The sequence below is a fragment of the Parasteatoda tepidariorum genome, chromosome 10, assembly GCF_982258835.1.
Source record: "Parasteatoda tepidariorum strain Cologne lab strain chromosome 10, Ptep-v5.0, whole genome shotgun sequence".
NCBI lineage: Eukaryota > Metazoa > Arthropoda > Arachnida > Araneae > Theridiidae > Parasteatoda > Parasteatoda tepidariorum.
This window is the reverse complement of record NC_141764.1, coordinates 101,660,437-101,679,480: the sequence shown is the minus strand read 5'-3', so window position 1 is coordinate 101,679,480 and position 19,044 is coordinate 101,660,437. Positions and strand designations below refer to the sequence as shown.

At 32.0% G+C, this 19,044-nt stretch overlaps 1 protein-coding gene across 5 annotated transcripts in view; it reads right to left on the bottom strand.

Annotated features, from left to right (window-relative positions):
• Positions 1 to 5,007: 5,007 nt before the first annotated feature.
• LanA (laminin subunit alpha) overlaps positions 5,008 to 19,044 on the bottom strand; it is a 136,831-nt gene continuing 122,794 nt past the window's right edge. For all 5 annotated transcript variants that reach the window (XM_016064242.4, XM_087153522.1, XM_071184348.2 and 2 more), the window contains exons 53-58: positions 17,523 to 18,093; positions 13,272 to 13,567; positions 8,899 to 9,144; positions 6,982 to 7,138; positions 6,456 to 6,683; positions 5,008 to 5,313 (exon numbers count right to left, since the gene is read on the bottom strand). In XM_016064242.4, coding sequence (XP_015919728.3) covers positions 5,045 to 5,313; positions 6,456 to 6,683; positions 6,982 to 7,138; positions 8,899 to 9,144; positions 13,272 to 13,567; positions 17,523 to 18,093 — 1,767 coding nt within the window. In that variant the 3' untranslated portion in view covers positions 5,008 to 5,044. The remainder of the gene's footprint in view (positions 5,314 to 6,455; positions 6,684 to 6,981; positions 7,139 to 8,898; positions 9,145 to 13,271; positions 13,568 to 17,522; positions 18,094 to 19,044) is intronic.

Here is a 19,044-nt window from a genome sequence, read left to right as displayed (position 1 = left end):
TACAGTTGTAGCAATTCTTCACACTAAGGGGAGTGCTTATTATGCATCTTATCTTTTCTAACTTCTAGAAATATACTTCTGGCATCATTTAAGTTTACATTTAGCAATATAAAATAGGTCTGAACGAAGGAACAGGTAAACATTTAAAATGAGCTAAATAAATTCAAAATCAGGCACAAAAAACCTGGGGGAGAGATGCCCTAAAAGGAGTGATATGGCTCCTCAGGTGGGCAATGAGTATAAAGAAAAAAAATTTCAATTAATAATAATAATAATAAAGCCATTGAATCACTCATCTGGGTCAAGTCAACATATTTAGTAGAAAATTTTAGCTTGGTCATCTAGCTTATCACAAAATAAAGTAGCAGGTTGGAGCACAAGGCAGTCATTGAAGAGGTAAAAATGAAGAATTAAGTTTTCAACTTTTCACATTTTTTTCTTTCTCACATTTGTTAATGTTTTCAATTTTTCTAGATTACATTAAAAAAAAATTACTTTAGTTTTAATTATTTTTCTTCAGATATACACCTCTTTTTGAAAAAATATTAGAGAAATATACATTTAAAAAAAAAATTCTAAAGTGACTGTATAAAATTGCTTTATTATTTACATTCTAATTTGAATCAGATATAATATAGCATATATTTAAATTTATTGAAGTTCACCTGCAACAATGCATGATTTTTTTCAATGAAAAAGAAAAAAGGGATGATAATTGTCAGCTAACTTTTACAAAGGGAGGGACAGTAGCCAACAAACATTTGAGAACCACTAGTCTAAATTATATTTACAAAATAAGGGGTTGGCAATAATTATCATGGAACAAAGGGTCACATAAAAAAAAAAACTCCCCATGCCAGTTGTCTAGATCGTCAGTGACCATGGTTACATTGAATTATTTCAATTTAGGCAGGGATGTGATTCTTCCGTGGATTTCCGCTTTTTTTTTTTCAGATTTTTTCCCACTAATTTCCACTGAAATTTTTTTTTTGCGCAAGTTAAAAATATTTTATGAGGAATTTAATTTTCCGCGGAGCGAAATTATTGAAGTCCTCCCTCTGAAGTTTCTCTAAAAATCATTTCCTTGGGATAAAACTGGTTGACAGGGATGAGATTTTTTCGCTTTTCCCTCTCGAATTTCAGCCTTTTTTTTTTAAAAAAAAATCAAAAACTCCGATTCTCTAAAAATTTCGTTTTTTTAAAAATTCAGTCGTTGAAATTAAGTAATTAAATTTATTTACGATTTTCAAAGATAAACAGAAAATTCAAACTGCGTCCTAGCTGCTAACCCTTCTACATTTTTGCTAATATTAGGTATTTTCTCCGATCTCACGCACAGAAAATAAGATTTTCCGTATTTTTTATCCGTCTGTCGGATAGCTCGTATTTTCGTAATTTAGACGTCGCTGCTTCCTGTATTCTGGCATGAAAGCAAACGAAAAAAAATAGAAGTGGACTTGCGGTGAAAATATTTATTTGTTCATTCAATTAATCTTGTAAATTTTTATTTATTATATCTAAACAAAAACAATACAAACAAGCCTTTTAGAAATCTCAAGTCCAGACTCTGCAAATATCTCGATTCTTATTCATGCGATTTTAATATCAAGCATCGATTTTCGTATTTACCTGATTTAATAGTTGAACGTTGCGATTCTTATTCAGGGGATTTGAATATCGTACATTGCGATTCTGATTTACGAGATTTAAAAATCCAATATCGCGATTTGTATTTACGCGCTTTTAAAACCCTATGTAGCAATTCGTATTCACGCGAGCTTAAAATGTAATGCCGTGATTCGTATTTACGTGATCTAAAAATTACGCATCATGATTTGTATTTTCGCATTTTTTAAATTCGATGTAGAGTTTCATATTCACGTGATTTAAAAGTCTCATATCGGGATTTATAATCACATGGTTTACAAGTTTAAAAATCACACTTTTTTTGTCAAATTTTTGGATATATATATATTCTTTGATTTCCGACTACTGTCATCCCTGAATTTAGGGTAAGGGGTGAACATTTAGAAGATATTTTAACAGTGTCGGCGTGGAAACTATCAAAAGCTCCCTTCTCTAAAATGTGCTTGAATAGCAGCAGGAAGAGCTCATTTCATAGGCAGACTACATTCCAATTTGAAACAAATAATTTTGAACAAAATAACCATAAAATTTAGGACAATTTAAAAAATAAATCCATGTGCAGCAAAATAATTTTTTGTTCCATTTGACACACCTCTGATTATTTAAAAAAATAATACATACTCAAATAAAATTTTAGTAAAAAAAAAAAAAAAATTTAAATATAAAATAGTAACAAATGTTAAGAGAGGAAACCAACGTTAAAATTCTTAAATTAGATTCTTAAGAGCAAGTGCCAAATAATGTAATTCTAAAATGAGTTGAACTAAATAAGTTGCAACTTTGTTGCCATTCCATATCAGAAACTTGGTGTCAACTCATTACCTACTCTCATTTGAAAAATGATAACCTAGAAATAGTATCGCATACAGTCAGAATGGTTCCAGACGTAATAAAGTATTTTAAAAATTTATTGTATTGCATGCAATTCGCGCACCTCCAAACAAAGTACAGGCAGAGCCTGACAAACGCAGGGGTATACGGGGCAGTAGCCCCGGGCCCCCACTTCAGAGGGGCCTCCAAAATGAATAGAAAATTTATTTACATTTTCTCCTTTAATGAACTTTTTTTAAACAAAATATCAGTACAGTGTAAAATCCGTCAGCTTTATGTTAGCTTCTTCATTAATCTATAGTATGAACACAAAAAAATCTATACTTCGCAAATCCTAGTGCGGAATTCAGCTACATTTTCGCTATTACGACGGACAAATTTGGCCAATCAAAAGCATGTATTTTTACACATAGCAAAATGCAATGTGTTTACAAAAATACAGGCTTTTGATTGGCTTAAGTGAGCCATCGTAATTGCCAAAATTTAGCCGAATTCCTCCCTAATGTCAGCAAGGATATGAATTTTTCGCAGCTGGATGACAAATTTTAGACATAATGACTCCTCCAATGGACAGAACGATAATTCGTCTGACCATTATAGGGGAGGGGGGACATACAGCTATTTTACGTTCTAGTCAATTTTCTTGTTATATATGTATAATGAGGAGAAAAATTTAACTACCTCCATAAAGTTCATTTCTTCATTACTAAAATAGTGAAGCAGAGGGGGGCCCTGAGTACAGGGAGAATGAGAGCACAATTGGTGAAATATATATTTTTCCACAAAATACCCCCATATACTCTTGCCCAGATTCATAAATTATATTCTTAATTCATGCAAGAAATCAGACAAAAAGGTTCTGCCAAATAGAAGTGCCAAAGAAGTAGAGAAAAAATAGAGGAAGATGTAAAAAGCATATTTCAAAAGTGTAAAATGTACTATTTTTTAGGGATTCTGAAAGCTCAGTAGGTGATAAAAGGCATTCATTTTTTCCAAAGTGTATTTTATATTTATTTCAGTATTTAATAATCAGTATTTCTTTGCTTCAGTATTTAATAAATTATTTTATCCAAAACAAAAAACATATTTTCATTGGAAAAAAATTTGTTATCTAAAATGTTGGTCAGATTATCATTTACAAATTACAGTCTCTGGATTCCTCTCTGGTTGTAACACTATATCAACCCAAATGTATAGTTAGAAGAAAAACAGAGCAATTAAAATAATTTCAAGTAGGTTTCCTCAAATTTTTTCTAAGGAAATATTACTGGACAAAAATTTGTTCAAATAATTTTCCGACATCATTTCTGATAAAAATTTTAGTAATCAAAATGTTAGCAAATCAGAGAATTTTAGGTATACCAGTGATAAGGTTGCCCACTTTAAAAAAAACTATTTTTCAGGAAGATTTGTTTTTATTATTAAGTTAGAATAATAAAAATAATTCGTGTATATGATTCCGATTTAAGTGATACATACTTCTTTTAAAGAGAAAAGTTGATTTAAAATCTAATCTGGTTCTTTCTGTTAAGTTCCTTGAAACCTGCAGATGTGTTGCAGTTTTAGTGTTTATTTAATGAAAGCATGTAGTGACATTGGCAGAATTCATATATTTTTTTTAATGTGCTGCAATAATTTTTCCATGAAGTCCGCTGTAATACAACCTTCATAATCTTTCCCAATTTTTTAAAATATTTTAGAATTTCAAAATTCCAAACGTTAGATAAAATAGAGGAAAAAAAATTTTGGTTTAAAAGTATTAATGAAAATGAATTTGAAAAATATAATTTGGTGTCTAAGTGGGGCCTCTAGACAGATGTGAAAGCAAGTCTATAAAGATGCCAAAATCTGCCCCAGTTCTCAGAATCATCCTTCATGGGATCAGAGAAAATGGCCTACGGTAAAGACAGTTTAACTCGGAAAATTATAAAATTTTTGAAAAGTCTGATATACAGCATACTCTCGAAAACTTCGTTATGTCAAAAAAATATTTTTTCCCTTGCATTTTATATCCAGTTAATAATTTTAATTCCTACATCAAAGAGTTTCTTCTCAAAACCTTGTTATGTCGAATTTTTTTTCGAGCTCTACTTTTTAGATTAATATTTTAGAATATATTTCTCTTCTTTTCAGAACATATTTAGTTCTGAACTTATCTCAAAAACTCGCTGTATTGAAATATTTTTAGCATCCATCAACTTCGAGATATCGAGAATATACTGTAATTAAAAGTGTTAAAACTTAAAGTATCAGCTTGGATTTCTCATATTGCTAAAATAGAGGCTCGGTAGAGAAGTCATTATTGAAAAACTTTTCACTAGTCGGATAAGAGGTAAGTGAAAACAATAATGACTCGATTTTGTTGAATAATGTTTGGGGTAAAGAACTGGCAGACCAGGTCAATCTCAAACAAAAGACCTTGTCCCACCCTGGGCTGTTATGCCAACTATTATGATAAAATTTTACACTGTTTATCCAATTAATAGTTTTGAATCAACAGATGGACTGGTGGCAATAATGACACAGTAATTGAAAGTAATATTTATTGAATATAAAAGTAAAAAGACTATATAGTAGGGCATGTGTTCATTGTCACATGACCTACAACTCTGGACTGTTCAAACTGCTGTGGCTTTGAATCCAGTTCAAGATATCTCATGCAACCGACGAAGTGATCGGTCGTGAGAACTCCTCTTTTAGAGAATGACGATTCAGGGATTCCTCCGATGTAGAGGGGGTCATTGGTATCGGTGGCAGAAACTCCACCCACTCCTATACCAGGATCAGAGAAGATACCATCTAAGCTCAAAGTGACGAAGTTATTCGATTTGACAACTGAAAATAAATTTTCAAGCTTTGGATTAACGTTTTTTTTTAAAAATTTCAAATGGCACATTAAAAGACAATTGAACATAAAAATTACAACATTAAATCTATAAATAAGAGTGAGCAATCCAGTAGCGTTCCCAAATAGATTTCCGAGGGAGAGCAGGGCATCTATACAGGGGTGACAAGTCTATTACCTCGAGGAGGTCACACAATGTACAAAACGGATCATGAACCATGTTGATGAGACATAGATGTTTTTTCAGGCAATCGTGGCCAGTTATTAGACGAAACATGGCGACAGATTTCATTATAGGCCAGTGAGGGACATTGAGAATCTGTTTGAGTCATGGTTTATAGGAATTATGATTTTTGAGTTCCTCGTGAAAAGAGGCCCTGAAGATGCTCTTTATGAGACTTTTGATATTATAGAAAGGGAGTCTGGAATTAGATCTCTGTAGGACAGAGACCCCCGTTTTTGCCAGGAGATCGGCCGCCTCATTTCCCTGGATTCCACAGTGGGCCGGAGTCAACTGGAGAGCCATTATCTTGTTATTACTGGCAAACCATTTGAGGAGATTTGAGCAATTTTCGATGGTTAAAGTTCGAGAGCGTCTGGGAGTATTAATTGCTTGAAGTGCAGCCTTTGAGTCAGATAATATTACAACTTTTGAGAAGGAGCACATTTGGATTAATGTCTGACAAACAAAAGTTATCTTAATAAACTCAATAATAAATATAGCTCTGACTTTAATTGACATTGCAAAGTAAAGACACATTTTATAACTGGATAAGCAATTTTCCATCTTAGGTTGCAGGCAAGCATTGATTCCTTCTTAATCATTGATAAATTTTATTTATGAATTCGGGGTTCCGCGAAATGAAAATCGATCATTTAGGTTTCTATAGCAAGGAGAGAAAAAAAGGGACCCGCAGCATTAGACACAATAGGCAGCAAGATATCAGGAAATTCATTGCTAATTTTCTCCCATAAAAATAGTTTTCTCTAATGGACAAAAGAAAACTTTAAATTTGTTGCACAGTATAATGGGTGTATTGAGTAGTAGTGCTTGGTTACACACATTTACAGAAGATCGCCCATAAACAGATCAATTTAAAGTTAGATATTAAAGCCACAAAGTGATACTCACCTTGAACTGTATGCCATTCTCCATCACATAAATAGTGTTCATCAGTAGGAATGAAAGAGCTTGTTATGGGCCCAGCACCGTTATCAACACTGATTTCAACCCTTCCATCTACCATTTGAAGAATGAGATAATCCACTTTGCCATGCACAGCCATCAAGATACCTGACAAGTTCCTCGGCTTGATGTCCAAGGTGATGGAAACTCTTTGGCCAACACGATATTTGTCAACTGAAAATCAAATCGTCAAAACGTTAATTTTTTTAAAAAAAAACATTTCGACAGAGGGATATTATTTTTGGCATGGTACTTCTCAAAAAAGATTGAAGAGTATTGAAAGAGATTTAACATGATTATTATTCGGTATTTCATAATGCTTAAATGTGGAAGGTTAATTAATAAAAAAAAAAACATAATAAACTTATTTAAAGAAATAAATGTAAAAGTTACGATTGAATATTGAGATTATTCGAAAAATTGTCAGTTATTAATGAAGGATTTTTATAATGATAAAAAGAAAAATTCTTACAGAGAATCAAGTGTCCTCCGTGGGCAGAGAAATAAGCACCTTCCTCTACCTTGTCGGAACAAGCTGTGACATTTTGGGAGAGAGTGCTGGCTGCCTGTAACATTTCTCCCTGTGCTTCCACATTACGAATGCATCCTGGGAAGGAAAGTGTAATACCCTGCAAATAATTAACACACTATGTATGATAATAGTTAAAACTCCAAGGTTAAATTTCATGATAACATATTGGTTTTAAATGAAAATTTGAATATGTATTATAAATAAAAACTGCATTATATAGAATTCAACAGACAGAAAACTTCAAATGCTCTAATTTTCTAAATTGATCAAAATTTTAAAAAATGCATTAAAAAAAGCAGAATGTTTGGTATCTGGAATTTTCAGCTGAAGCAAATATCATTAAATAATTTAGTTTTCATTAAAATTAAATTAACTAGAATAAAAAAAATATTAACAAGAAATTTCAAACATCAAGTTTTATTCTGCAGTTAGCGAATTTTCATGGTGTGGTTTATGAACTATTGCAGCTTTACTATGACGTTCAGCTTGAAAACAATATTTATTTAAAAAAATAATAATTGCTGTTAAAGACTAAATATTCTTTATTAACTTATCAATAGTTTCACTACTAAGTGCAAAATTTTTTTTGGTGGTTTTACAATTTTTCTTAAACCTCTAATGTTAAATTTTTTGCATATAAATATAAAATAATGTTAAATTTCTTGGAATATAAAATATGTCTATTATTGTTTCAGCCTTCACTGTTTGGAAACAGTTACCAAAATGTCTATTCCTTTAATTCACAAAAAAAAAGAAGCAAAAGAGAAAAAAATAGTACCAGCTTAGAACTCACTGAACTCAAAAATAAATTTATTTTTTAAGAGTTGATGCAGATTTGTACTTTATCTTTTCTTAATTTTTTTAGATTTTTGTAATCAACATTCAAATTTCATACAGGTTGGAAATTCAAGGACAGTCCAAATATGTTAGTTCTTAAGTCATACTAAAGTAAATCTTAATTCCAATTGTAATAGAGTTCGTTTTACAAAGGTTTAAAGAAATTTAAAATAAAACTGGCAAACAAAAATTCATTAAAATTACTTATTTAACAACAGATAAGTGCATAAACTGATTTTAACTTTTTAAGGTAATTACCAATTTGTTTGGTCATGTCGTCAAAAGAACCATTAAGTTAAAATTATTTTTTATATATTCATTCAAACTGTATTGTTATTTTGAGTATGTGAAAAAAAAATGAGAGAAATAATTAATATTTTGTAGAATTTGTTTTTTTTCTACGTTGAATATTCAGTTTTGTTTTGTTCATATTTTTTACAGCTAATATTTATTTATTTTTAATAATGACCATTTTATGACATGCATTAAAAGATACACTTATTTGTCACGTTTTTAATATGGCAGGGCAATTATTTCGGATAATAAAAAAAATTCAAGATTTTCTGTACTCAATTATTTAAAGTTTTAGCCAATTCCTGAGAACCATATGGGTAGTTCATTTTTTACCTACACTTTTATTAACAAGCCATGAGAGTGAGATCAGAACAAAACGTCTGAAAATAACTATCTAGTCAAATCAGAAATAAATAAAGCGTGTGAAGTTAATTTGCATTAAAATAAAACATTTAAATTATTTAAGTAATTATTTTAAGCTTTTATTTTACTGTATGTGTGCATTAAGAACCCAACAATCTTTTAAGTTTTATACATAAATTATAATTAAAAAGAATAAAATAATAATAAAGTAAAACAATAAAATAATGCAGAGATATAAAAAATAGACGTTCAACATTGCATTTTCTTTTTTTTAACTTTATCTCTGGCAAATTTGGCATTCGAAAGTTAGGAGAATCTCGTGTCTGATTAACTGTCAGTTCAGTAGAAAAAAGAGGAAATTACTTTAACATTGTTCTTTGCTTCTCTCGCAACTTCTTCTGAGAGTCCACCCACATAGAAAGGGGATTTAACATTCATGGAACTTGCAGTTCCCTGAGAGGCCCCTCTCACCTCTTCCTCATCATCCACCACTAGTCTACCCTCTTTGCCTCGACGTGAGAACACCACGCGGTGCCACGTACCATCGTTGTACGTCTTTTGAGAAGAGACCATTGAACTCCCAGAACCACAGTTGAAAACATAAACAATCTGAAAAAAAAAAAAAAACAAGAATTTTTAACAAAAAAAAAAAAAGTAACAGTGTCTTATGATCCACCAGTATGACACAGTATTGATACTAAGTGCAAGAAAAATATCAAAGGAAAAACATGTTACATACTGGAGACCTAAAGTATCGATGCTATTTAATACCCTCGAAACAAAGCGCAATATTATCGAAACAAAGTATCGATACTACTGGATATTTTTTAGTATTGATACCTAGTTTCAAATAACGTTTTAGCTTATTGATATTGCTTCTAGGCACCAAACTCCAACAGCCAATTTCGGTAATTATAAAGCCACTGAGGTTGGCATCTTTAGACAAACATCTTTCTCTTTATATTAAACAATGGCTGTCTTGGGTGTTCAAATGAACGTTCATTTTCTTTTGCAACGCAAAGCTATAAATCTTTGAAACTTGAAATGACTAAGGCGTGTACAAGAATTACATTAGAATAAACAAAAATTAAATATTGGAGAATTATGAACTTGTCAGAAAAAATACCAGCTACACAGTTCAAATTTGGCATACTGAAAGGGGCATATTTGTATATGAACTTCTTAACACAGTTTCTCAAATTTCTAATTTGTTTGAAAGTTATTGCAAATTGAAGTGCTCTTTTTTTAAATTTATTCTTATTTTGCTTCACGTTATAATTTATTCTGCTGTATAAAATATTTGAGAAACTTTAAGTTACGTTGGTGTACAGACAAATGCAGAAGAATGGATGAGTTGAATGGTTTTATGAATGAATGACGAGAAGAATGGTTTAATAGAATGAAAAATTTTACAATTCCATTATCAGTCTGAGAATTATTAACTGTCAAACTTGTAGTGAAAAAAAATGCGTTGGCCCATTTACTGACTGAAATGTAACCAAAAAACTGAAATACTGATATGAACATTTTGATTCATAATATTAATGAGACAAAGTAAGGTAAAACAACGTTTAAGAGCACAAAAAATATATAAATTGCAGACAGCTGTTTCGGATGCTCAAAGGGCAACCTTCATCAGTGCAACAGAAAGAAATAAGAGATCAGGGTAAATATATAAAGAAAGATGACGTCACAAGAGGGTTTAGAGCAACGGCCAATAGGAGGGAAGGGTGAATGGATGACGACGAATAGGAAGCAAGGAACAAAAGGGGGGGGTAGTTAGGTTTAATCATAGATTTCCAAACAGGAGAAATATAACGAACACTGGATAGGTCATTGACTAACAGTTTGGAATTTTTGAAAATATGATAAGACTCGTAAAAATCTAAATCAAATATTGAAGAACAATTTTGAATGACTTTAGAAGAGGAAAAATTAAAATTATGATTAGAGTCCCAACAATGTTGGGCAATAGATGAGCGTTTAAATTCTTGTTTTTTGACATAAGCTTCATGTTCCTTGACACAACACTTTAAGGCACGCTTAGTTTGGCCAATATATAAAAGGCCGCATTGGCAATTAATTTGGGTATATACGCCAGTTATTTTGACTGTCAATGGGCTGTTTGAGATTAGAAAATTTCATCTTATTAATGGAACTGAAAATAATATTAAAATCAAACTTCTTTAGGATATTAGCAACTTGCCGACTTATTTTAGGAAAATAGGGTAAAATGACCAAATTGTTAGAAAATTCTTTGGAAGGTTTATCGGTAAAATAAGTAAAAATGAGAAAGGATTGGTAGCTATGTAGTTTGAATTTTCTGCTTCTCTTTGAAAATCGGTGAATTTTCTGAAAAAGCGGAATACTTATAAAAAAAAATGAAATTTTTAGAAAATCTGAATTTTTGATAAAAAAGCTGAAATGTAAGAGATAAAAAGTGAAAAAAGCGGAAATCAGCTAAAAAGCGGAAAAATCTCATCCCTGTCAGGGATGAGATTGGTCAAAAGGCAAAAAAGCTGAATTTTCACACGAGTACATCTTACGTGATTTATAGCAAAAATATCAGTAACATATTCTCATCCAGTTTTGCTGATGTTCTAATGCCTATATATAGCAATAATCGCCGATAGAAAAACTGCCACTTTTATAGTAACTAATTCAAAAAAAAAAAAAAAAAAACTTGCTTTTTACAAGAATCGCGCAATAACGGATTTTAAAATCGTGTGAATATAAATGACGATATTGAAATAAGTGAATGAAACTCGATATTAAATTTAAAAAATTTGAAAATTCAAATCATGATTCGTAACTTTCAGATCGCGTGAATACGAATTACGATACATAATTTCTAAATGGCGCTAATACGTATCCAAAGCCTAAATTTTAAATTAAGCGTAAATACGAAAATAGAAGTTGGATATTACAACTGCAAAAACGAATCACGACATTGGATAAACTCGCATGAATACGAAATCGTTACATAGAATTTTAAAAACGCCTGTATTCAAATCGCGATACTGGATTCTTAAATCTCGTAAAGAAGAATTGCAATGAACTGTGGGGAGAGTAGTTACAGACCATGTCAACCGTCATCTATGAAAAGGTACCCCGACATAGAGTCGAGTTAACATGTCTTATATACTAGTGAATTGTAGTTGTAATTTTGTAGTGGTAGATACGCTACAGTACTCCCCCACTAGAATTATATCTGTGATAGAATTCGATGAACGAATACCACTAGTTGATTCATTGCTGTTTTGTGAGAAGCCGGGAGAGCTGTATTAAGATCACCGTATTTTTTTTAGTGCTGAATGTGAGAGGTGTATTAACTTCACGGTCATAGTCGCTCCTCTGTTGCCGTTAGCAGTCGAGTAATCACAAGTTTGCAAGCCGACGTTGTACGTGATCGAGACTGAGTAGCAACAGTGCGAGGAGGTGGATAATGTCGCTGTCACAAGTAGCAAGTCAACTGTTTAATGTGGATCATCCATCGAAGTAGGCGTTACTGTCTAGGTAGGCGTGTTCATATCGAAGTGGGCGTTACTGCCAAGGTAGGCGTGTTCACATCACGTCCGAAGGTCACCAATGTGGGGAGAGTAGTTACAGACCATGTCAACCGTCATCTATGAAAAGGTACCCCGACATAGAGTCGAGTTAACATGTCTTATATACTAGTGAATTGTAGTTGTAATTTTGCAGTGGTAGTTACGCTAAAGAACGATATTGAAATCGCGAGAATAGGAATCGCAATGCGCAACTTTTAAATCAGGTAAACACGAAAATCAATGTTTGATATTAAAATGCAGCGACGCCTGAATTACGAAAATACGAGCTATCTAGCGGACGGGTAAAAATGAGGAAAATCTTTCCTTCTGCTTCTAGAAGTTAAATTAAGTAGATATGCGAAAGGGTTGACAGCTACGAAGTTTGAATTTTCTATACATCTTTCGATATATGATATCTATATATCAAATCGGAGGAAATAAACATAATTATATTATTTCAATGGCTGAATTTTCAGAAGAAACCGGAATATTAATTAAAAAAAACTGAAACTTTTAGAGAATCTGAATTTTTAATAAAAAGTCTGAAATTCGAGAAACAAAAGCGAAAAAGGCGGAAATCCGCTAAAAAGTGGATAAATCTCATCCCTGTTCATTGGCGAGCGAGCGCAGCGAGCCATGGTTCACGGCATAGGATTGCGTAGCAATTCTTGGGGGTTGGCGAGCGTTAGCGAGCAGGGGGTGGAGCCTCCTAGTAAAATTATATTGTTACTATGATAATAATTTACAAATGTCATACTAGAGCAGTTATGTCTCTCTTTACACAACATTACTTTTACAATAAGTTATATAAATGCGCAAAATTCTCCACCTAGTTCTATGGGTTGATTACATACAAGAAGTTGTACGTAAACGTGATTTTGAATAAAACTAATTTAACTTTCTGTTAAATTAACTATTTGATGAAGTAAAGAGTTCATCCAAATGAAGATAAGGTATAGCTTGTGTCTCCTATAAAAAACTGAAACAACGCGAATAACGCCCTTTTTTAAAGTACAACAACAGACATATCATATGTATAAAACATTACAATAAATTTTTTTATTATCTTTATCAAATTAGGGCACTACTAATACATTATCATTATTAGAATTTAATTAAGAAACTATTATTATTAATTTAAAGCAATAAAAACAGACAATACATCTTTTGCGTATAATGAATTCATACCTTTCCATTCTGAAGAAGGAGAGCTACATAATCTATATGTTTTGTATCAGAAACGTAAAACATAATTCCCGTTTGCAGATTGGTGCGGAACTCTAAGGCAAATGTGCTATCGTCCTGTATTGTGTCCATAAAAGAATTGGGCTTGGAGAGTTCTTCTCGGCTGTTCACAGTGTTTCCAAATCGAATGCCATCTCCAGATTTCACACTCTTATCTCGCCTTGGATAAAGGGGAAGAGAGCAGGAACCAAAGTAAACTGGCTCCTCCTCCTCTTCCTCAACAGGAGCAGATGTGGAACCTAATTTGGAAAACAGACTTTTTGAGACAAAGGTGTAATAAGCGAAATGATAAAAAAATATAAATCTACACATTTTGAAACTCAAACTTATTTAGGTATTTTTTTTAACACTAAAACATTAATCTATTACATTAAAACAGATTGAGTAACTGATTTAGCATAATTTAAAAATGTTTTTTGAAAATTATTCTGCAAACTATATTTATTTTGACTTGCATTCATTCATGGTCAACTAATTCTCAAAAGTATATTTAGATAAAGGACAGAATTGAATCTGTTCTTTGGAGGAATGGTCAATACCATCAGCATAAACTTGGTTCACACACTGTCAGCATTACTTTTCCTAACTGCTAACTTTATACCATTCCGTATCGAAAAAATATTTTGAAATATTTTCACGCTGTAATACAAAATTGAGATTCTAGAATATCAAGAAACTAGCTCATGTCATTTTTTCTTGAAATTTCAATTAACACAGAAAAACTATCAATCAAAAAATTAGGCAATCTAAAAAGAAACAGCATTGAAATATTACTCAAATTCGCTATCTCAGCATGAATTAAGATATCACTTTTAAAAAGATTTCATCCATATAACTATGGATTGAATACCTTTTTTTAATGATTTAACAGACGTTACCAATTAAAAAAAAAAAAAAAAAAACGCGAGTAAAAAGGAATTAACGATGTACGTAATACTACATTCTAACTACAATATTGCTGATTTGGAGAAAAAAGTGTAAGGAATGGTTTAAAATTTGGCAAGAGTTTGCCCAATTGTACTCTAAACAGAAAGAAAATTTAAGAAAAGATATCAATCGTCTGAGGTCCTGAGATTGGATGTGAAAGTAGGAGACTCGAGCCACCAAAAGCCCAAGATTTAGTTGGTCAACATAATCAAACATCGTTTTTCAAGAAATGAAATGAGTAAAACCAAACTAAAATCCATAGCTGTCAACTTTTTGCGGATTTTATAGCAATATTCGAAATTCCACCGACATAATATTACATTGAAAATATCAAGACTTTCAAACCATGCGGAAATAGCAATATCTGTAGAAAAATGGTGGAAAAAAAAGAACTTGAAGTTACCAAGAATTGTTACAAATAAAGCATGTCAAAAAGTGATTATTTAATTGCACGATTTGAAACTCACGAGTTGTAAACACTATCATATTAAAAATTTCAGAATTTTAAAAACAGTATGGAAAGTTATAGAAAGAATGATCAACTTTTTAAAATTCATTTGGATTTATGATAAAATCCGCATAGATACAGTATGTTAAAAAGTGATTCCACAAACTTGAAACTTGTGTATCATTATAAATTGGATTCTTAAACCATGATAAAATCCATAACAATATTCATTGAAAAAGAAAACCTATAAATTCACAATCTGTAAAAATTGGGAATATTAAAAAATAAATTAAAAAAGCTATTAATAATAATTATTATTATTTTTTCAAACTAACTTGGGTCCTGCCACAAGCCATACTTCAACAGCTAGTGAACTGTAAGTTATATACCCTTTATTTAACCTAAACAAAAAAAGGTTTGTAATAGCTAAATTGTGATAGCTGATATTCTTATGAAAACAAATTTAAAACTTTCGAAAATTTTGTTGAGATATACAAACTACAGTACATTTCAAATTTATAGTTAATGATTACTATATATAAGATAAGCAAAATTCAATTTATATCTCCCTTAGGAACAAATAAAGGCAGGGCGCTCCTCTCTGAAAAGGGCACTTTAACTTTTGAAAGGGTGGAAAGGTGAATTGAATTTTGAAAGAGTGGAATTTTTACAATGTTCACTTAACATTGCTGCAAAAATTTATCAAAATGTATAATATTATGTAATAACTGAATATTATCCTCAAAAATTTTTAAACAACTCTCTTATACTATTTTATGTGTATATTTCAAAAAACAATTCTCTTGCATTACCAAAATAAGAAAACAATTTGTAGTTTATAAAAATAATTAAAGGCATGATAAAAGGCAATCTCAGTGCATATTTTTTTCAAAAAAAGTTAAACTAAAAAAATAATTAGTTTATAAATAACTTGAAAGCTTTTTTTTCTATAATTTAAACTGAAAATTATGACAAAATAAACATTTAAAGGTGCATTTTCTTAAAAAATAAATAAATAAAGGTATTAGCTTAAAAAATAGCCTTAAAATTTAAAACCACTCAAAAGATGTACAAATATCCTCCGTAAAAAGATCATTATAGAACTCTAACTAGTAATCAGAATTAAACCAATAAACACAGTTAATTTTACCAGGGTGTAATTGTTATTTAATCAGAGAATAAATTTTTCTCAAAATGAAATGTTAATAGAAAAAGGGCACATTTATTGGCATCAAAGGGCAGGCAGGGTGGGCCACCCTTAAAAAAAAAAAAAAAAAACGCTTAGGAAGAACACTGCATCAAAATGGATAGTGATTTCAATAAGAAAGAAATCCCCTGATTAATGCCATATATTTACGAGCAAACTTTTTTCAGGGCTTCCAATTAATTTTAGAAAAAAAAATTCACTGACTTTTCCAGGTAAATTTCAGTTGAAATACAAACCATATTTTATCTATACCGTGCAATTTTTCATCAGAAAACTTAGATTTTTTTTAAATTTGTTATGTCAAATATCAGATTTTGTGAGTAAAGATATACACAGTCCAGTCACATTAATGTGACCACAACCTACTTTTGTGTTAAATGTCAATTGTGTTAAATGTTAAACAACGTTAAATAATTAATCACAGAAGGCAGGTGGCAGCACATTCCAGTGGAGTGTATATATAGGATGTCCTAGGGCATCGGAAAGCATTTCGATCGTTGGCGTAATGCAGAAACGTAGCGATTTATCTGACGTCCAAAAGGGCATGATTATTGGCTTTTGGGCCAAGGGTGGAAGCATTTCGGTAACGGCTGATTTTGTGAACTGTTTGCGCGCCGCCGTTGCAAAAGTATACCGTGCATGGCAAAATGCCACTATACAAAACAAGCGGTGGGGAACATGTGGTGCACCACGAGCCATAGATGACAGAGGCGAACGAAGGCTACGGAGATGCGTTCAGACGAATAGACGTGCAACTGTTGAGCAACTGACCGCCGAGATGAACCAAGGGGCTATTAAGAGTGTATCCTCAACAACTGTTCAGCTAACGTTGCTGCGCATATTTGCAAGCCAGTACCACAACTGGACGTCCACAGAGTGGCAACAGTTTGCTTTTTCCGATGAATCACGTTTTATGTTCCATCGGACAGATGGTTGTTGGCGTATACGGCGTGAAACGTCTGAAAGCAAACTCGCCGGATTTAAACCCAATCGAGAATCTGTGGGACCACCTCGATCGGGTTGTTCGCGCCATGGATCCTCAACCGCGTCATCTATCGCAGCTGGCCATGGCACTGGAGTCGGCATGGCTCAACATCCCAGTGAACACCTTGAGAAACCTAATTGACTCTCTTCCTGCACGTCTCGCAGCAGTCCGCTCTGCCAAAGGTGGTAATTCTGGCTTCTGACAGGTGGTTACATTAATATGACTGGACTGTGTATAATAGAATGAGAATGGAAAAGTTTTACTAGCAGGCTGAATTTTATAAAATAATTGTAATACATGTTAAAACTATTTAACTTGAATCTGGATAACTGATTAGTGTTACTGACAATTCTAAGACTGGTTATTTTCTAGGTATGATATAGAAAATTTTTAGGTTTTTTGTAAGAAATTGCAATTTTCTCTGACTATACCCTGCTTTTCAGAGTTAAAATAAAATTCCCGGACAATTCCAGGGTTTTCCTGTTCTCCCTGACACTTGGCAGCCCTGTTTTTTTCTCTGTTAGTTAATTTCAGTTTACATACAAAAGAAAAAGAAAATTGTTTTAAAAAAAATCTTTTTTTCAATGATATATTCAGCAGCTAGACTGATCTATATTGAAATCTTACTTGCTGTTTCTTCATGATGATCTTCAGTAGTAAACCTTGAGGCTTCCTCCTCAGGATCGCCCAGTGGACAGCTAGCGAGAGAAGCACCCTCACTCATTTCGATGGCATCTGCAAAATTTTGGAATTTATTGTTAACAGTTGTGTCTCCAATGCAGCCCACAAAAGCGGGTACCCCTACGATGCCGTTTGGCGTGCCAGCAAAGTAGAGTGGTGTTGTAGTGACCACAGACGCATCTTCGCTCAGTTCTATTTCAACTGAGTGAATGTCATCAATGTCTAGTCTCATTTGCCGCAATGCTTTTGTCGCGGACACGTAATGCCATTCTCTGTCATTGTATTTGGTGTTTGTCTTGATCTCACCACCGGGGACACTTGTCATGAAAATAGCACCATTCCTGAGGCTGATAGAGAGGTAACTGTCTTGAGCTTCATTAGACGCATAGAATATCAATCCGTTCTCTTCTGTCGTTTTGAACTTGAAGGTCAGTTGGGCAAGATTTCCAAGTTGGACAGGTGGCATGGCTATGTAACCAGAAGATGAATCATTTGAGAAAGAAACTGTTCTTGCAATCTAAAAAAAGGATGCATATTCAGTGGTAAATATTCTTTTCAATTAAGAATATTTCCTTATTACCTTCCAACTTTGTTCTATTTTGTTATGTCTAAATAAAAACATATTTGAACTATCTAAGAAGTCACTTACAGATGGAGAAGATTTTGATGTATAAAAAAATTTATGTAATATTAAATTAAATACCAAAGTCAAAAACATATACATTTAAAACCCATTCAATGGGTCTGATTAAATATAAAATTAATAGATCTGTCCTCAATTCTCTATAGGAAAATTATTTTAATGGTCCAAGTTCACAACTTCATCATTCTACATTTTCTCTGCTGTCTTTTGCTCAGAATTCTGGCATTAGTATTTTAGTTGAAACTAAAAATAACAGGCTTCCTAGGATAATTATACAGACAAAGTGCAAAAAAGATTATGAAAATTCTGCCCACTTTGGGATTTACTAAAATAATCTACAGAAAAAGTGGGGATTGAATAGTATTATGCACAAATTCTCTCTAAATTAACAATAAATTTAAAAAAAAAATGGCATAACATATTTTACGTGCAAATTGGAAGGATATAAATCATTCACTCTTTTTAGACAACTTTGTGGAGAAATATTGTGCATAGTCTGTAGGGAATATATCAATAATGCTAAAACTGACCTTTTTTAATATACATTTTCTCAGCATCTAAACAAGATATTGCTTCAGTTTTTTTCCTTTTTTTTTGACAGAATATTTATGTATACATGTTTACATTGTGATAAGTGTTGATACATTTCTTTGTCAAGAAAGTTTTAAAAAAATTATGTACAGAGAACTTTTAATTTTTCAAAAAGTTTCATCCAAAAATCTTTCACTTGTTTACACTAAAACATTATCACAGTATACAACTGATATAATCTCAAATAATCTTAAAACATTTCAAAGCGATATCACAAATAATTTCCCAGAAAAG